This window comes from Gymnodraco acuticeps, unplaced genomic scaffold, assembly GCF_902827175.1.
Source record: "Gymnodraco acuticeps unplaced genomic scaffold, fGymAcu1.1, whole genome shotgun sequence".
Taxonomy (NCBI): Eukaryota; Metazoa; Chordata; class Actinopteri; order Perciformes; family Bathydraconidae; genus Gymnodraco; species Gymnodraco acuticeps.
Window position 1 is genome coordinate 45,664 of NW_022990522.1, and position 16,930 is coordinate 62,593.

A 16,930-nucleotide genomic window follows, 5' to 3' on the forward strand; every position below is an offset into this window, starting at 1 on the left:
ACAACCTTCTGGTTGAAAGACGACCGCACTCCCTCGCAGCCACAGTCGCCCTTGTATTTGACTTGATGCTATACTGTGCAGCCCTTCATCTGAACAGTAGCTGTATCTGACAAATAAACACAGCCCCAGAAATCACTTTAAATACCTTTCTAACCAACTAAACGTTCCTTCGTTCAACCGAGACTCCTCGTAACTCTCCCTGAAATCATAAAGACCACAAATGGATAAAAAGAGGATGATTTTATTTTTATTTTCACAAGACAGACGAGACGTACTGTTCGTTAAAAATAAACGGTGTTCAGGCCTTCGGTTCGAGTGAGAAATCAGTCTCATTTCATACAGAAAACGTGTGTGTGTGTGTGTGTGTGTCGTACTGCATGCTAACATCGTCAGTTTGACTACATTATCATATCATCTCTTAAACATAATACAGTCGTATCGACACAAGCTTCCTTTTACACTTTCTTTATGAAACAGGCACAGAAATAATTGACTTTTAATACGTTTTTTAAGCACAGCTTCTGTAGCAAACTACTAAATGCATTTCCACTGTTTTGGATAATAGTATTCATTAATCAAAGTCCTTCGGAGAGATTTAGAGAGGAAGTGCTGGGTGTTTTGCAGAAAGGGTTTGATGACAGAGGTAAGAGATTAAGAAGGATAACAGGATAACTGTAATATGTCTGCGGGTGAGGAGTCGGGAGACGAGGTCCAGCAGCTGGTTGGTTCTCTTGCGATCCTTACGCCATGCTGAGGGGAAACAGAGCCGAGGTTAGAAACCACAGAGACGTTAATGGTTTCTACAGGAAGGGAGGAAAGTAGGGCTGCTCGATTATGGCAAAAATCATGATCTCGATTATTTGGGTCAATAATTGTAATGGCGATTATTCATTGACTTTGAAAACATCCATTTATTGTACTTTAAAACAAATAATAATTTGAACTTTTTAACTGTTGAATTATACGTTCAGGGTAATCAACTGAAAAACCAATACAAAATCAAATAAATTATACATTCATGTCTACATTTAAATAAATATCAAAATAATAAATACCAATAAACAAGGTCAACAAACATGTTGCAGTGCAACCTGAACACTCCTTAGAGCAACATGTTGCAGTGCAACCTGAACACTCCTTAGAGCAACATGTTGCAGTGCAACCTGAACACTCCTTAGAGCAACATGTTGCAGTGCAACCTGAACACTCCTTAGAGCAACATGTTGCAGTGCAACCTGAACACTCCTTAGAGCAACATGTTGCAGTGCAACCTGAACACTCCTTAGAGCAACATGTTGCAGTGCAACCTGAACACTCCTTAGAGCAACATGTTGCAGTGCAACCTGAACACTCCTTAGAGCAACATGTTGGCCAAACATATTCCACTCACTCCACTGGGTCAATAATTGATATCACGATTATTAAAAACGATTATCCATTTACTTTGAAAACATCCCTGAACTTTAAGTATAATTAAAAAAAAGTAATAATAAAAAAATAATCGTTTTATTTCGATTACGTTGTTTTCGTAATCGCTGCAAGCCATAATCACGATTAAAATACGATTAATTGAGCAGCCCTAGAGGAAATAATGGCTAAAAAGCTCTTCATACAGAGCTCAGTGTACGGCTCCTTCAGATTAGATGGACTTTATTGAATCCCAATTTGGACATTATTTCACAAATTCTGGAATTAAAGGAATTCAATCCGTTAGTTTTTACACAACATCTTGTCTGTTATTGTAATATTTCTTAAAAGCTATTACATGAACAGGTGGTAGTGCGTGTGTGTGTGTGTGTCAGTGAGGATGAGTGTGTGTGTGTGTGTCAGTGAGGATGAGTGTGTGTGTGTGATGTTCCGGTGCAAATGAGTCAGTGTGTTACGATCGGCTCTCGTCTAATAAGATGTACGTTATTCATAGCAAATTGGCAGAGTTTCTGTTTGTGGGTTTCAAAGTTCTGTAGTTGTTGAAGATGGAGCTTTATTAACCCCCTGGGGAAACGCAGTAGTTTAAACGGCACAGGTTCACAGACGAGAGAAGGTACCTGCTGGGTAAGAAAGGTAGATCAAGTGTTTTTCTTTGTGGTGTCACTATGTTCTGTAGTTGTTGTATTGCATCACCTTGTACCTGCTGGGGGAGTAAAGAGTTCCTACCTGTCGATGAGCGAGTCCCTCATGGTGGTGGCGATGGCGGACGGCTGCGCTGCGTCGCTGAGCCTGAAGACGCTCTCGATGACGGACAGCTCGGTGCTCGTGGTGTCCAGGCCGCAGAACGCACACCAGTCGTTCACCACCATCCCCCCGGCGATCACCTCGCTGCCTCGGTTCACCGTGCCCGCCTGCACAGGAAGCCACAAGTTAGCTGGAGACATTGCAGCGTGAATGCTGAAAAGACTGCAAATCCCAAATGACAAATACGGGCCGAAAGTTTCATTTACAAGTATTAAAAGTAACCAGGGGAACCCAAACCAACTGAGACCCGTCTGTCCGCCGCATCTACACACACTGTACAACACACTTTAGTCAGTACTACCAGAGTATTTTTACACACGAGTATCTGTACTTCTACTTGAGTACAGGATGTGTGTACTTTCTCCCTCTCTGCTCACAGGTGTTTGTGTTTTCTTCCTGCCTGTGTTCATTTCATGAGCTGCTCATAACCAATGGTGGGATTGATAAAGTGATTGATTGATAAAGTGATTGATTGAGTCCACTCACCACCAGAGGGACCTGCAGCAGGGAGGAGAGCTCGTCCTGGTCCTCGATGGATGTCTTGGGGTGGACCAGGCCTCCCTGATTACTGAAGGCACAGTAAGACCCGACCAGAACCTGCTCAGCCACCGTCTGACGGAAGACCTCCACCTTCAGGGTGTCCGCCAGGATCTCCTCCGTCTCCTGCACACAGCACCACGATGAGAACAGAGTATTTGGAGCTGTGGTAACCAGAAGGCAAACCACCTCCATGTTTTCTGTCCGGTTATCAAAGACTACAGGGAGGAGAAACACAATGTGTGGACTCACTCCGTGAAGCCCTAAAGGCCAGGCTTTGTTTTCACACATCCAGAACTCGGCTGTAAAGAAATGTCTACTCCCTGATTGGTCACAGTCTCTTTCTCATCTGTGTTTTGTGTCATGTTGCTGAAAAGAACTATGAACAGATTGATGTGATTCATGTAAAGATGCCATGTACGTCCACAAAGGGAGAGTTCATGCATCACACGGGAACATTTACACGTGAGAAATACCTACAAGCCAACCCATCTATTAAAGGTCTCCTATTATTCTATTTTTAGGCATGTATTACAGGTCTCAGATAAATACATATAAAAACATGTTTGGCTCAAAATACCAAACAGATCACCCATTCTCGCCTCAGAGGGTTTGGGAGCCGTAGGGTCCCCGGTTCAAGTCCCCGACCAGACCTAATTATGGAGTGTGGACTGCTACTTGGAGAGGTCCCAGTTCACCTCCTGCCCTGCCGTGGTGCCCTTGAGCAAGGCACCGGACCCCCCCCTTCCCCCCTCACTCCCCGGGCGCTGTGCAATAGCTGGCTAGACTCCTGGGGGCCAGACTCCTGGGGGCCAGACTCCTGGGGGCCAGACTCCTGGGGGCCAGACTCCTGGGGGCCAGACTCCTGGGGGCTAGACTCCTGGGGGCCAGACTCCTGGGGCCAGACTCCTGGGGGCCAGACTCCTGGGGGCCAGACTCCTGGGGGCCAGACTCCTGGGGGCCAGACTCCTGGGGGCCAGACTCCTGGGGGGCCAGACTCCTGGGGGGCCAGACTCCTGGGGGGCCAGACTCCTGGGGGCCAGACTCCTGGGGGCCAGACTCCTGGGGGCCAGACTCCTGGGGGGCCAGACTCCTGGGGGCCAGACTCCTGGGGGCCAGACTCCTGGGGGCCAGACTCCTGGGGGCCAGACTCCTGGGGGCTAGACTCCTGGGGGCCAGACTCCTGGGGGCCAGACTCCTGGGGGCCAGACTCCTGGGGGCCAGACTCCTGGGGGCCAGACTCCTGGGGGCCAGACTCCTGGGGGCCAGACTCCTGGGGGCCAGACTCCTGGGGGCTAGACTCCTGGGGGCTAGACTCCTGGGGGCCAGACTCGTGGGGGCCAGACTCCTGGGGGCTAGACTCCTGGGGGCTAGACTCCTGGGGGCTAGACTCCTGGGGGCCAGACTCCTGGGGGCCAGACTCCTGGGGGCCAGACTCCTGGGGGCCAGACTCCTGGGGGCCAGACTCCTGGGGCCAGACTCCTGGGGGCCAGACTCCTGGGGGCTAGACTCCTGGGGCCAGACTCCTGGGGGCCAGACTCCTGGGGGCCAGACTCCTGGGGGCCAGACTCCTGGGGGCCAGACTCCTGGGGGCCAGACTCCTGGGGGCCAGACTCCTGGGGGCCAGACTCCTGGGGGCTAGACTCCTGGGGGCCAGACTCCTGGGGGGCCAGACTCCTGGGGGCCAGACTCCTGGGGGCCAGACTCCTGGGGGCTAGACTCCTGGGGGCTAGACTCCTGGGGGGCCAGACTCCTGGGGGCCAGACTCCTGGGGGCCAGACTCCTGGGGGCCAGACTCCTGGGGGCCAGACTCCTGGGGGCCAGACTCCTGGGGGCCAGACTCCTGGGGGCCAGACTCCTGGGGGCCAGACTCCTGGGGGCCAGACTCCTGGGGGCCAGACTCCTGGGGGCCAGACTCCTGGGGGCCAGACTCCTGGGGGCCAGACTCCTGGGGGCCAGACTCCTGGGGGTTAGGATGGGTTAAAAGCAGAGAACTACTAAACGGCAGTGGTGGGATGTAACCAAGTGACCTACTTTGTCTTTTACTAAATGAAGTGATGTTGCACCACACTGTCTGCCTCCTGTTAGCATGTGACTGCTCTAAGTTATAACGTGTTGAGAAGGAGTTCCTGATCTCAGTCTCACCCGGATGCATCATCTGTTTGGTGTTTGGAGCAAAACATCTATCACGCACCCTTTAAGTTCATTTATTTATCCTTATTATATATATACTGTTTTGTATGTTCTTTCCCACCATGACTATGTTTGTGATTAAGTAGTAGGGCGGCTCGATTATGGCAAAAATCATTATCTCGATTATTTGGGTCAATAATTGATATCACGATTATTAAAAACGATGATCCATTTGCTTTGAAAACATCCATTTATTGGAGAAACATTTTTGAACAGGATGTTTTTGATTCCCCTGAACTTCAAGTATAACTCAACTGAAAAAATAACAAAAAAAAAATAGCAGCAATAATAAAACGATTATCGTTTTATTTAGATTACGTTGTTTTCGTAATTGTTGCGAGCCATAAATCGTAATTGCGATTAAAATACGATCAATTGAGCAGCCCTATTAAGCATGGTATTCTTAACCACAAGCTGGAACCATTTGTGTCACGATGGAGAACTGATTTCGTAAAACCTCAGAGGCCACATTTGATTTGACTGAAGTCCGGATCACTCCCTAATGTTCGTACTTTTTTTATTTTAGGCTTTTTGGACGGACAAACTTAAGATGTACAATTACTACGTCTTAAAAAACACTGATTGTTTGCTGCCAAATATATGACAAAACAAAGTATGGTATTCCGGTCAGGCTTCAGTAACACAATCTCACACTGAAAAACTGCACCGTTGGCTTTAATTGAATGTGTTATGTCAACAAATCTCACATAACTCTATTAGGTTAGTTGAAAGCAGTAATATGAAACTGAAAGTAGGCGTACAGGTATGTATGTGCAAACATGTCTGGAACATTTACATTTTGCTGCATCAAGACTTCACTCGGCAGCAAACCGATGACATGTATTCATATTGAAATGATGAAGAACATGGTGGTGTAATGTTGAGTCTCACCCGGTCGAGGTCAGGATGGACCAGAGCCACGTAGTCGTTGCAGGCGATGACGTTCCCCAGCGCCGACAGCCTCTCCTCGACCCGCTGCACGCGCACGGCGTCCGGCAGACTGTTCCTGATGTGCTGCAGCTCCTGGTCCGTCGTGCTGCTGGGCACAATGAGGCCGTGACGGTTCCCTGAACGCACCACGGACACAAAACCATCAGGTCACAAGCCGGAAGATAACTGTTGGGAAACACTGAATGTCCTCTTCCAACATGAGAGTAACGTGATAACAGGTATCCCAACTGTAGCTGTGAACATGACAGGATGTGTGATGACCTAGAAGAGCATCAGGACTGTTTGAGGCAGATGATAGCTATGTGATTAACATGATGATTCAGCCTCTATGGAGAGAGACATCAAGCATGCTCATTTCTGACGTGGAGCTAATCTGAAGTAAACATTGAAGTAGGGCTGTGCAATTAATCGTATTTTAATCGCGATTACGATTATGGCTTGCGACGATTATGAAAACAGCATAATTGACAAAATACGATTATTTAGCTGGGTGCGCTTTCGCCCCTCCCTAAAAGCCCACTCGGCCACGTGGGAGTGACATGTGTTGTGAGTGTTCAGCGCGAGCGAAGATGTCAGAACAAGAGCAGCAACTCGTTAAAAAGAAGGGTCAAACTATTTCCACTATTTGCAAGTACTTTGGCTTTCAGGAGTCCGACGTGGAGCAAAACAAAGTACAGTGCAGGATTTGTTACCAGGTTGTGTTGGCACCACACGCTAACACAACCAATCTCTTTAATCCTCTGAAATACAACCACAAAGTGCAATACGACCGGGCAGTAATACAACAACAAGCAGATGCCCGCTCGACTTCATCCACCACATCATCACAGTCATCGATTCAGGACGCATTGTACAGAGCAACGGCCTACGCGACGAGCTCGCAGAGACACAGAGATATTACAGGTGCCATTACATTTCACATCGCTAAAGATATGTGCCCAGTTAGCACTGTTAGCAACCAGGGCTTTAAGCAACTTGTCAACACGTTGGACAAGCGTTACGCGATGCCGTCTCGGTATTATTTCAGCAGGTCTGCGCTGCCTGCGCTATGTGACAAATGCCGTGGGGAAGTTGAGAGAGATGTGGCTTCAGCTGACTACTTTGCTACCACAACAGACCTATGGTCTAGCCCAGGGGTGCCCAACCAGTCGATCGCGAGATGTGTCTAAAAATAGAACAACAATATTCTGTTTTATCGTTAATGTCCTGTAACATAATCTTCCTGTGCCAGAATAATGCACTTGAACGCATCAAAGCTTTGTGATTGGCCGGCGTCACCCCATGTGTCGGGGCGTGGCTGAGGGTCTTCAGTACAGGTGGCAATATCGTCCCCTGCCTGCGCTCATCTCTGAAACCAGACCATGTAAACAGGCTGGTGTTTCTTGCAAAGCATCTTTAAGAGATGACACGAGCAGCCCTACCAGCATTTGCCATGGTGGCCTAAACATTTTTATTTGGTCTTAAATTGTAGTTCAACATTTATTTCCTGTTACTTCTGGATGACGGTTGGCCAGCCTTCAACGTTTAACTGAGTGGAATATGTTGAATATGTTTTACCAACATGTTGGCTATATGTTAAGGAGTGTTCAGTAGGTTGTGACAGTGCACTGCAACATGTTGGATTTCATTTATTTTGGTCTAATTTATTTTTATTTATCATATTAATAATATATGTTTAGTATGGTTTTGGAAGTGCGCTCCAACATATTTGTTGATCTTGTTTATTGGTAAAATATTATTTGTTTTAAAGTTCAATAAATGCTCAATGAATAATCGTCAAAATAATCGTGATATCAATTATTGACCCAAATAATCGTGATTATGATTTTTGCCATAATCGCACAGCCCTACATTGAATACTGCTTTCTATTCCTCCATCTTGTGACTGTGTAACTCCCTCTCTTGGATATCAGCATGTGAAGGACACTGTTCAGGAACTAGTGGATGCTCTGTATGTGATGACTCCTTCCATTCTGGAGAGGATCACAGATACATGGATCCTGAGATGAAGCTCAAGCCGGAGACCAGGGAGAGTTCTCTAACAGTAATCGAGGTCCCTCTCTAGTGCGTTACACTAGTGCACATTATACGAGTTGTCCTCAGACTCGATCTTTTAGACCTCTGGTTATTTTGCACAACGCGCCGCCGGTGATGATGGCTGCCATGTCTTCGTATTATTTCAGTGTTTGTTTACTTTTCAGTGTGTTATCGTGTTGCTGTTGGAGGAGGAGCCTGTGACCTCAGATCTTCATGGACACACCTACATTTAGGGCTGCACGATATTGAAAAAAACTGACATTGCGATTTCCCCCCCCCTGCGATATATATTGCGTTTTTTTTAACCTGTTAAGTCCCAAAGTCCCGGCGGGTACTTTACTTTTTTTTTCACGACACTGTGTCTCAGGGCATCTTAATATTTAAGAACCTATTAATGTGTTATACCAGATTAACGGAAATAATCTCAGCTAACTGACGATACAAACCATTTTATCCAAAACAAAACACAAGTCTCATAAGAAGCATCTAAATGACCCCCGAGCGAAAAATGCTAACACACTTTGGCACAGAACTCAAGATAAAAGTACCCTTATTACTTATCATAGCTGCACTTACAAGATATCCGATTAAAGCTGAGGTTCCACAGATCATTTAGGTATATAGTATCATCACTGAGTGATCCGAACTCGGACAGGGGAAGCAAACACAGACATCACAACACGTACCTTTACGTAGCTTCTAGGGGAGATCGTCTCACCGTAGCTGTCAATCTGATCAAAAGACGTGTTCAATGGCATTAAAACCAGAAAAAGCGCGGCTGAATCGGTTAATCCATAGGTTTTTAACGTCTCTGTATAAAAAAATTATTTCATTTATAATCCATAATTCCATTTTTATGTAAAAATCGCAGAGCAAAAGTTAGCTGCTAATGGTAGCCACCAGAGTGGCTGCTGCTTCCGGTCTTGGATATGCGGCAGTCTCACACACACACATTACCAAATAAGGAGTGAGAGTAGCCAAAACCGGAAGCTGTATACCACCAAGGTGGCTACCATTAGCAGCTAACTTTTGTGCTCCGATTTTTACATAAAAATGGAATTATGGATTATAAACAATTGCTTCAAAGCCACAGATACATTATCAACCTATGGATCAACCGATTCAGCCACGTTTTTTCTCGTTTTATGCCATTGAACACGTCTTTTGATCAGATTGACAGCTACGGTGAGACGATCTCCCGTAAAAGCTCCGTAAAAGGTACGTGTTGTGATGTCTGTGTTTGCTTCCCCTGTCGCGAGATCGGATCGCTTAGATACTATACTTAAATAATCTGTGGAGTCTCAGCTTTAATCTGATATATTGTATGTGCAGTTTCGATAAGTGATAAGGGTATCTTTATCTTGAGTTCTGTGCTAAAGTGCGTTAGCATTTTAAAAAAAAAATGAATAAAACCGCACGTCCCTACGGTGTGAATATCGCGCATGCGCATATTGCGTTTATCGCCATGACACGGTATATCGTTCAGCCCTACCTACACTGTTGCTCTGCACACATGACCCTGACAGTCTTGAATCAATACCTCTTTACAACGCCACTGCTCTTCTGATTTGCAGCACTTCAGAGTTCTACTGCATCTTAAAATAACTCAGGCTAATGTTTTTTGTTTAATGTCTTCAAAATGTGAAAGCCTTCTGCTCACATTCTTGGTAAAAAGCATCATGTCAAAAATGGTCAATAGTTTATAAAAACACATCCAGAATGTTCATTTAATCAACCTCATATATATAATAATTAGGGCTGTCAAACGATTACACATTTTAATCACAGCTTAAAAATGTATTAATCAGATTAATCACCATTCGAACTATGTCCAAAATATGCCATTTCTTTATGTATATTGTTGGGAATGGAAAGATAAATGAAAGAAGGCGGATATATCCATTTAACTGTGCACAGTATCTATGTTTATTATAACATTTTTCTGTGTGTCAAAAGGAAAGACAACCCACACACCTATCAATCATCAAACATCAAACCGTGGGGTCTTATTTCATTACGTGTTGATTTCTATCAACACGTAATGGGGGGGGGGGGCGGCTAGTGGAGTACTTCGTGACCACAGAGCGTGAACGTTGTGATCAGCTGTTTTAGCGCAGTTCTCCAGTGAAGGGGGGGGGGGGGGGGGTCTCCCTCCGCAGCCGGTTGGCGTAGTTTTGGCACAGTTCCGTTGTACAGACCGACGTTAACAGCAGCCCTGTCTGTGCACACGGAGACCGACTCTGTCGTCCGGTGATCTAACCGCCTTCTGGAAAAGCTTCACAAGTACGTCGGTACGCAAATGCGCTTTGTGACACAAGTGACGGTACGCATTTCAGATTACGCACATAACCTGCGTACCAGTTATGTGTTACCTGTACTACAGCAAAAGTATTCTCCGTCGGGACTTCCTGCAACAACACCACGCCGTTATCTTGATTATGATTGGCCAGAAGACATGATCAAAGATGTCTTTGACGCGATAATTTTGACAGCATTAATAATAATTAGTGCTGTCAAAATTATCGCGTTAACGGCGGTAATTAATTTTTTGAATTAACTGCTTTAAAAATATTTAACGCATTTAACACATGTGCAGAATGGCCCGCCCCATACGTGCCACCAGTGGCAGCGCCAGGGTATGGCTGGGGTAGGCTACACCCATACCAAGAAATGGCTTAGCCCCACCATGAAAAATGATGTTAAAGTAATCAAAATAAAGTCTGCCAACTCGCGCGGAGTAAATTGCACAGACAGCAGTTAGTCAGTTTGATTTCAGCCACTTGTCTGGAAATACCGAAGACCAGAAACGGGTTTGAAAACTTTTGTCACGTAGCGATCGTCTTCTCAATAGAACATCTTTGATAATGTCTTCTGGCCAATCAGAATCAAGATAACGGCGTGGTGTTGTTGCAGGAAGTCCCAATACATCGATACAACATTACGGGTTGATAGAGATCAACACGTAATGAATTAAGACCCACGGTTTGATGAGGTGTGTGGGCTGTCTTTCATTTTGACACACAGAAAAATGTTATAATAAACATAGATACTGTGTTAAATGGATATATCCGCCTTCTTTCATTTATCTTTCCATTCCCAACAATATACATAAAGAAATGGCATATTTTGGACATAGTTCGAATGTGATTAATCAGATTAAAAATTGTAATCGTTTGACAGCCATAATATATATATATATATATATATGTTAAATTCACAGGACCTTAAATGTTTTGTAGAGATCAGTTTCCCTTTGTAATCATTGTGTTCAGATGAAAGGGGTGAGACCTGAGAGATGCTGGTGTGTGTGTTCGTTACTCACCCACACACATCCTCCCGATGATGCGACAGCCTGCGATGGAGGCGTGAAACACCGGGATGGTTTCTGACAATTCCCCCTCGAACACACTGCGTCACACGGAGAACAACGGGCACTGGTTTCAGATCAGATTTTAAGTTTTTAAGCAATAAATAAACACGAACAATAATCACCATTTGACTGATATTGAAGTACTTCTACTTATGGGAATGATTATGTTAGAAACAATAGTCACATTACCATTGAAAACACTTGAAGATGTTTAAATTAGCCAAGATTTTCAGTAGTATTATAATCTTTGTGGTGGAAAGGTACTCCGGCTTTGAACTGAAGTAGAAGTTCTCTGAGCTGCCACCACACTAATATCTCAGGTGTGTTACCTGTAGAAGTTCTCTGAGCTGCCACCACACTAATATCTCAGGTGTGTTACCTGTAGAAGTTCTCTGAGCTGCCACCACACTAATATCTCAGGTGTGTTACCTGTAGAAGTTCTCTATGAGCTGCCACCACACTAATATCTCAGGTGTGTTACCTGTAGAAGTTCTCTATGAGCTGCCACCACACTAATATCTCAGGTGTGTTACCTGTAGAAGTTCTCTATGAGCTGCCACCACACTAATATCTCAGGTGTGTTACCTGTAGAAGTTCTCTGAGCTGCCACCACACTAATATCTCAGGTGTGTTACCTGTAGAAGTTCTCTATGAGCTGCCACCACACTAATATCTCAGGTGTGTTACCTGTAGAAGTTCTCTATGAGCTGCCACCACACTAATATCTCAGGTGTGTTACCTGTAGAAGTTCTCTGAGCTGCCACCACACTAATATCTCAGGTGTGTTACCTGTAGAAGTTCTCTGAGCTGCCACCACACTAATATCTCAGGTGTGTTACCTGTAGAAGTTCTCTGAGCTGCCACCACACTAATATCTCAGGTGTGTTACCTGTAGAAGTTCTCTATGAGCTGCCACCACACTAATATCTCAGGTGTGTTACCTGTAGAAGTTCTCTGAGCTGCCACCACACTAATATCTCAGGTGTGTTACCTGTAGAAGTTCTCTGAGCTGCCACCACACTAATATCTCAGGTGTGTTACCTGTAGAAGTTCTCTGAGCTGCCACCACACTAATATCTCAGGTGTGTTACCTGTAGAAGTTCTCTGAGCTGCCACCACACTAATATCTCAGGTGTGTTACCTGTAGAAGTTCTCTGAGCTGCCACCACACTAATATCTCAGGTGTGTTACCTGTAGAAGTTCTCTGAGCTGCCACCACACTAATATCTCAGGTGTGTTACCTGTAGAAGTTCTCTGTGAGCTGCCACCACACTAATATCTCAGGTGTGTTACCTGTAGAAGTTCTATGAGCTGCCACCACACTAATATCTCAGGTGTGTTACCTGTAGAAGTTCTCTATGAGCTGCCACCACACTAATATCTCAGGTGTGTTACCTGTAGAAGTTCTCTATGAGCTGCCACCACACTAATATCTCAGGTGTGTTACCTGTAGAAGTTCTCTGAGCTGCCACCACACTAATATCTCAGGTGTGTTACCTGTAGAAGTTCTCTGTGAGCTGCCACCACACTAATATCTCAGGTGTGTTACCTGTAGAAGTTCTCTATGAGCTGCCACCACACTAATATCTCAGGTGTGTTACCTGTAGAAGTTCTCTATGAGCTGCCGCCACACTAATATCTCAGGTGTGTTACCTGTAGAAGTTCTCTGAGCTGCCACCACACTAATATCTCAGGTGTGTTACCTGTAGAAGTTCTCTCTGAGCTGCCGCCACACTAATATCTCAGGTGTGTTACCTGTAGAAGTTCTCTATGAGCTGCCACCACACTAATATCTCAGGTGTGTTACCTGTAGAAGTTCTCTGAGCTGCCACCACACTAATATCTCAGGTGTGTTACCTGTAGAAGTTCTCTGAGCTGCCACCACACTAATATCTCAGGTGTGTTACCTGTAGAAGTTCTCTGTGAGCTGCCACCACACTAATATCTCAGGTGTGTTACCTGTACAAGTTCTCTGTGAGCTGCCACCACACTAATATCTCAGGTGTGTTACCTGTACAAGTTCTCTGTGAGCTGCCACCACACTAATATCTCAGGTGTGTTACCTGTACAAGTTCTCTGTGAGCTGCCACCACACTAATATCTCAGGTGTGTTACCTGTAGAAGTTCTCTATGAGCTGCCGCCACACTAATATCTCAGGTGTGTTACCTGTAGAAGTTCTCTATGAGCTGCCACCACACTAATATCTCAGGTGTGTTACCTGTAGAAGTTCTCTATGAGCTGCCACCACACTAATATCTCAGGTGTGTTACCTGTAGAAGTTCTCTGAGCTGCCACCACACTAATATCTCAGGTGTGTTACCTGTAGAAGTTCTCTATGAGCTGCCGCCACACTAATATCTCAGGTGTGTTACCTGTAGAAGTTCTCTATGAGCTGCCACCACACTAATATCTCAGGTGTGTTACCTGTAGAAGTTCTCTCTGAGCTGCCACCACACTAATATCTCAGGTGTGTTACCTGTAGAAGTTCTCTGAGCTGCCACCACACTAATATCTCAGGTGTGTTACCTGTAGAAGTTCTCTGTGAGCTGCCACCACACTAATATCTCAGGTGTGTTACCTGTAGAAGTTCTCTGTGAGCTGCCACCACACTAATATCTCAGGTGTGTTACCTGTAGAAGTTCTCTGTGAGCTGCCACCACACTAATATCTCAGGTGTGTTACCTGTAGAAGTTCTCTGAGCTGCCACCACACTAATATCTCAGGTGTGTTACCTGTAGAAGTTCTCTATGAGCTGCCACCACACTAATATCTCAGGTGTGTTACCTGTAGAAGTTCTCTGAGCTGCCACCACACTAATATCTCAGGTGTGTTACCTGTACAAGTTCTATGAGCTGCCACCACACTAATATCTCAGGTGTGTTACCTGTAGAAGTTCTCTGAGCTGCCACCACACTAATATCTCAGGTGTGTTACCTGTAGAAGTTCTCTGAGCTGCCACCACACTAATATCTCAGGTGTGTTACCTGTACAAGTTCTCTGTGAGCTGCCACCACACTAATATCTCAGGTGTGTTACCTGTAGAAGTTCTCTATGAGCTGCCACCACACTAATATCTCAGGTGTGTTACCTGTAGAAGTTCTCTATGAGCTGCCACCACACTAATATCTCAGGTGTGTTACCTGTAGAAGTTCTCTATGAGCTGCCACCACACTAATATCTCAGGTGTGTTACCTGTAGAAGTTCTCTGTGAGCTGCCACCACACTAATATCTCAGGTGTGTTACCTGTAGAAGTTCTCTATGAGCTGCCACCACACTAATATCTCAGGTGTGTTACCTGTAGAAGTTCTCTGAGCTGCCACCACACTAATATCTCAGGTGTGTTACCTGTAGAAGTTCTCTGAGCTGCCACCACACTAATATCTCAGGTGTGTTACCTGTAGAAGTTCTCTATGAGCTGCCACCACACTAATATCTCAGGTGTGTTACCTGTAGAAGTTCTCTGAGCTGCCACCACACTAATATCTCAGGTGTGTTACCTGTAGAAGTTCTCTGAGCTGCCACCACACTAATATCTCAGGTGTGTTACCTGTAGAAGTTCTCTATGAGCTGCCACCACACTAATATCTCAGGTGTGTTACCTGTAGAAGTTCTCTATGAGCTGCCACCACACTAATATCTCAGGTGTGTTACCTGTAGAAGTTCTCTATGAGCTGCCACCACACTAATATCTCAGGTGTGTTACCTGTAGAAGTTCTCCGAGCCGCCGACGGCCACCAGACAGTACGTGTTGGTGAGTTTAGCGAAGCAGCCGATCTCGTTGTTCTTCTCAAAAGACGCTCTCACAGCCATGATGACGGACAGAGGGGAGGTTCAGTATATATCCTGCAACACATAAATCACATGGCTTTAAACAGTGTTTAAAAAAAGGGGTGGGGACAGATAGAAACAAAACTGTATTGGATGATACCTTTTTTTGTACACACTAGTTTCCCTGCTGTTTGCCAGCAACACCTGGAGACAGGTATATGTGTGGGAAATGAATGAGGAAGCCGATAATCTGTCTTATTTTAGGACAAACACAAAGCTGCAAACTGACCATTTGTGAGAAAGGTGACATGTCTGTAAACGGACCCCATGTGGTGCTGTTTTAAATGTAAATAATGCATTCTGGGACTCTGAGAAAAAGAATAAAGCAAAAAGACATTTACTTCAGCCAAACAACACTAGCATGTTTTTAGAGTCAGTAGAGTGAGGAGGAGTTGTTTGTAGTTTACTTTAAAGTGCAGTGTCTGCAGCAACAATGCTCGTTTATACATTTTCTATTCAAAGTTTACGGATATGTCCAAAATGCACATCTTGGGTCCCCAGAATTACAGCCACCAAGTGTGAACAAACTGTTTCTGGAGATGCACAACAGAAGCCAGTGTTCTTGTATTAGTAGGGCAGGTCCAATGCGATGTTCTTCTCCCTGCTCCTTTACTCCATGCTCACAAACAGTGCACATCGTTTGTTTTAATAACTGCCATGTGTGGAATAAACAAGATTATATTTCTTTATCCACGCTATTTTTCAGAACATTTATAACAAGTTAGACTTTAAAAAGTTATTTGGACATGTTCCCAGCGTAAATGACTCCTATGCTTTTTACTCTGGTGCTGCCATAACACCTGCATGTCCATCTTATTGGACAGTTTAGCCCAAAGCTAGCCGGCTAAAGCTAGCCACGTTTACGTAGTTTTCTCTTTTTAACAGTCAGGGAGGAACACGTGTGAGACTAGCTCTTTGTACGGTCAACAAAGAGCTTCAAACTACTTCACAAAGGGTGTTTGTTTTTCAATAAATACTGAAATTAAGAGAAACGAGTAGTGACAGTTTAGCACACAGCTAGCCGGCTAAAGCTAGCCACGTTTAAGTAGTTTTCTCTTTTTAACAGTCAGGGAGGAACACGTGTGAGATGATCTCCTGTTGTTGTTAAGAAACAGCTTCAAATCACTCCTCGGTGGTGTTTTACTATAGCCGCTGAAAAGAAGAGATAAGTAAGTTAGTTACCTGAGTTCGGTTCTCTGAACATGCGTGGTGATTCTCTTCAGAAAACACACGTGTTGTAATTCCGCTTCCGGGTCAACGTGATGACGGAGGACGTACCATGCGTCATATAAACAACACATGCAACTTCGGGATAAAGACAGACACACACACACACACACACACACACACACACAGACACACACACACACACACACACACACACACACACAGACACACACACACACACACACACACACACACACACACACACACACACACACACACACACACACACACACACACACACACACACACACACACACACACACACACACACACACGCAGCATTTTGACCGTCAATCTACGAGAATTACAAAATAACTTCAAAAAATAGAATCATTTATAGATAAACATTACAAATGTAAAATAAAATAAAACCAATATATACATATTTTCAGTAACCTATATTCAGAGGAGTTCTACCTATTCTACACATTATAAAGTATACAGGACACAATAGAATACTCTCTAATATACCAATCTGCTGAACATATACACATAGTGTATACAGTACATTAAAACAATTACAAATAAAGACGTTTTTATTTATTTCAAGGGT

The 16,930-nt window shown here is 44.8% G+C and overlaps 1 protein-coding gene and 2 long non-coding RNA genes across 3 annotated transcripts; all 3 read right to left on the reverse strand.

Annotated features, from left to right (window-relative positions):
* Nucleotides 1-221: 221 nt before the first annotated feature.
* eif6 (eukaryotic translation initiation factor 6) lies at nt 222-16,444 on the reverse strand. Its single transcript, XM_034227219.1, has 7 exons — nt 16,333-16,444; nt 15,026-15,165; nt 11,273-11,358; nt 5,854-6,029; nt 2,719-2,895; nt 2,155-2,339; nt 222-750 (listed from the first exon to the last, which is right to left on the reverse strand). The coding sequence occupies exons 2-7, from the start codon at nt 15,130-15,132 to the stop codon at nt 741-743; spliced, it is 741 nt and encodes a 246-aa protein (XP_034083110.1). The 5' UTR covers nt 15,133-15,165; nt 16,333-16,444; the 3' UTR covers nt 222-740.
* On the reverse strand, nt 12,177-13,273 carry LOC117553337. Its single transcript, XR_004570119.1, has 2 exons — nt 12,818-13,273; nt 12,177-12,767 (listed from the first exon to the last, which is right to left on the reverse strand). It is a non-coding gene; the product is annotated as an uncharacterized LOC117553337 (long non-coding RNA).
* On the reverse strand, nt 14,021-15,015 carry LOC117553336. The gene is made up of 2 exons (XR_004570118.1): nt 14,514-15,015; nt 14,021-14,155 (listed from the first exon to the last, which is right to left on the reverse strand). It is a non-coding gene; the product is annotated as an uncharacterized LOC117553336 (long non-coding RNA).
* Nucleotides 16,445-16,930: the final 486 nt, after the last annotated feature.

Bases quoted from the DNA above. Each gene is read 5' to 3' on its own strand.
- eif6 (XM_034227219.1), bottom strand. From the start codon at position 15,132: ATGGCTGTGAGAGCGTCTTTTGAGAAGAACAACGAGATCGGCTGCTTC. The intron at 2,896-5,853 runs GTGAGACTCAAC...TGCTGTGTGCAG, and splicing joins TCCATCCTGACCTCGACCGG to GAGACGGAGGAGATCCTGGC. The intron at 2,340-2,718 runs GTGAGTGGACTC...CTTCCTGTGCAG, and splicing joins TGCTGCAGGTCCCTCTGGTG to GCGGGCACGGTGAACCGAGG.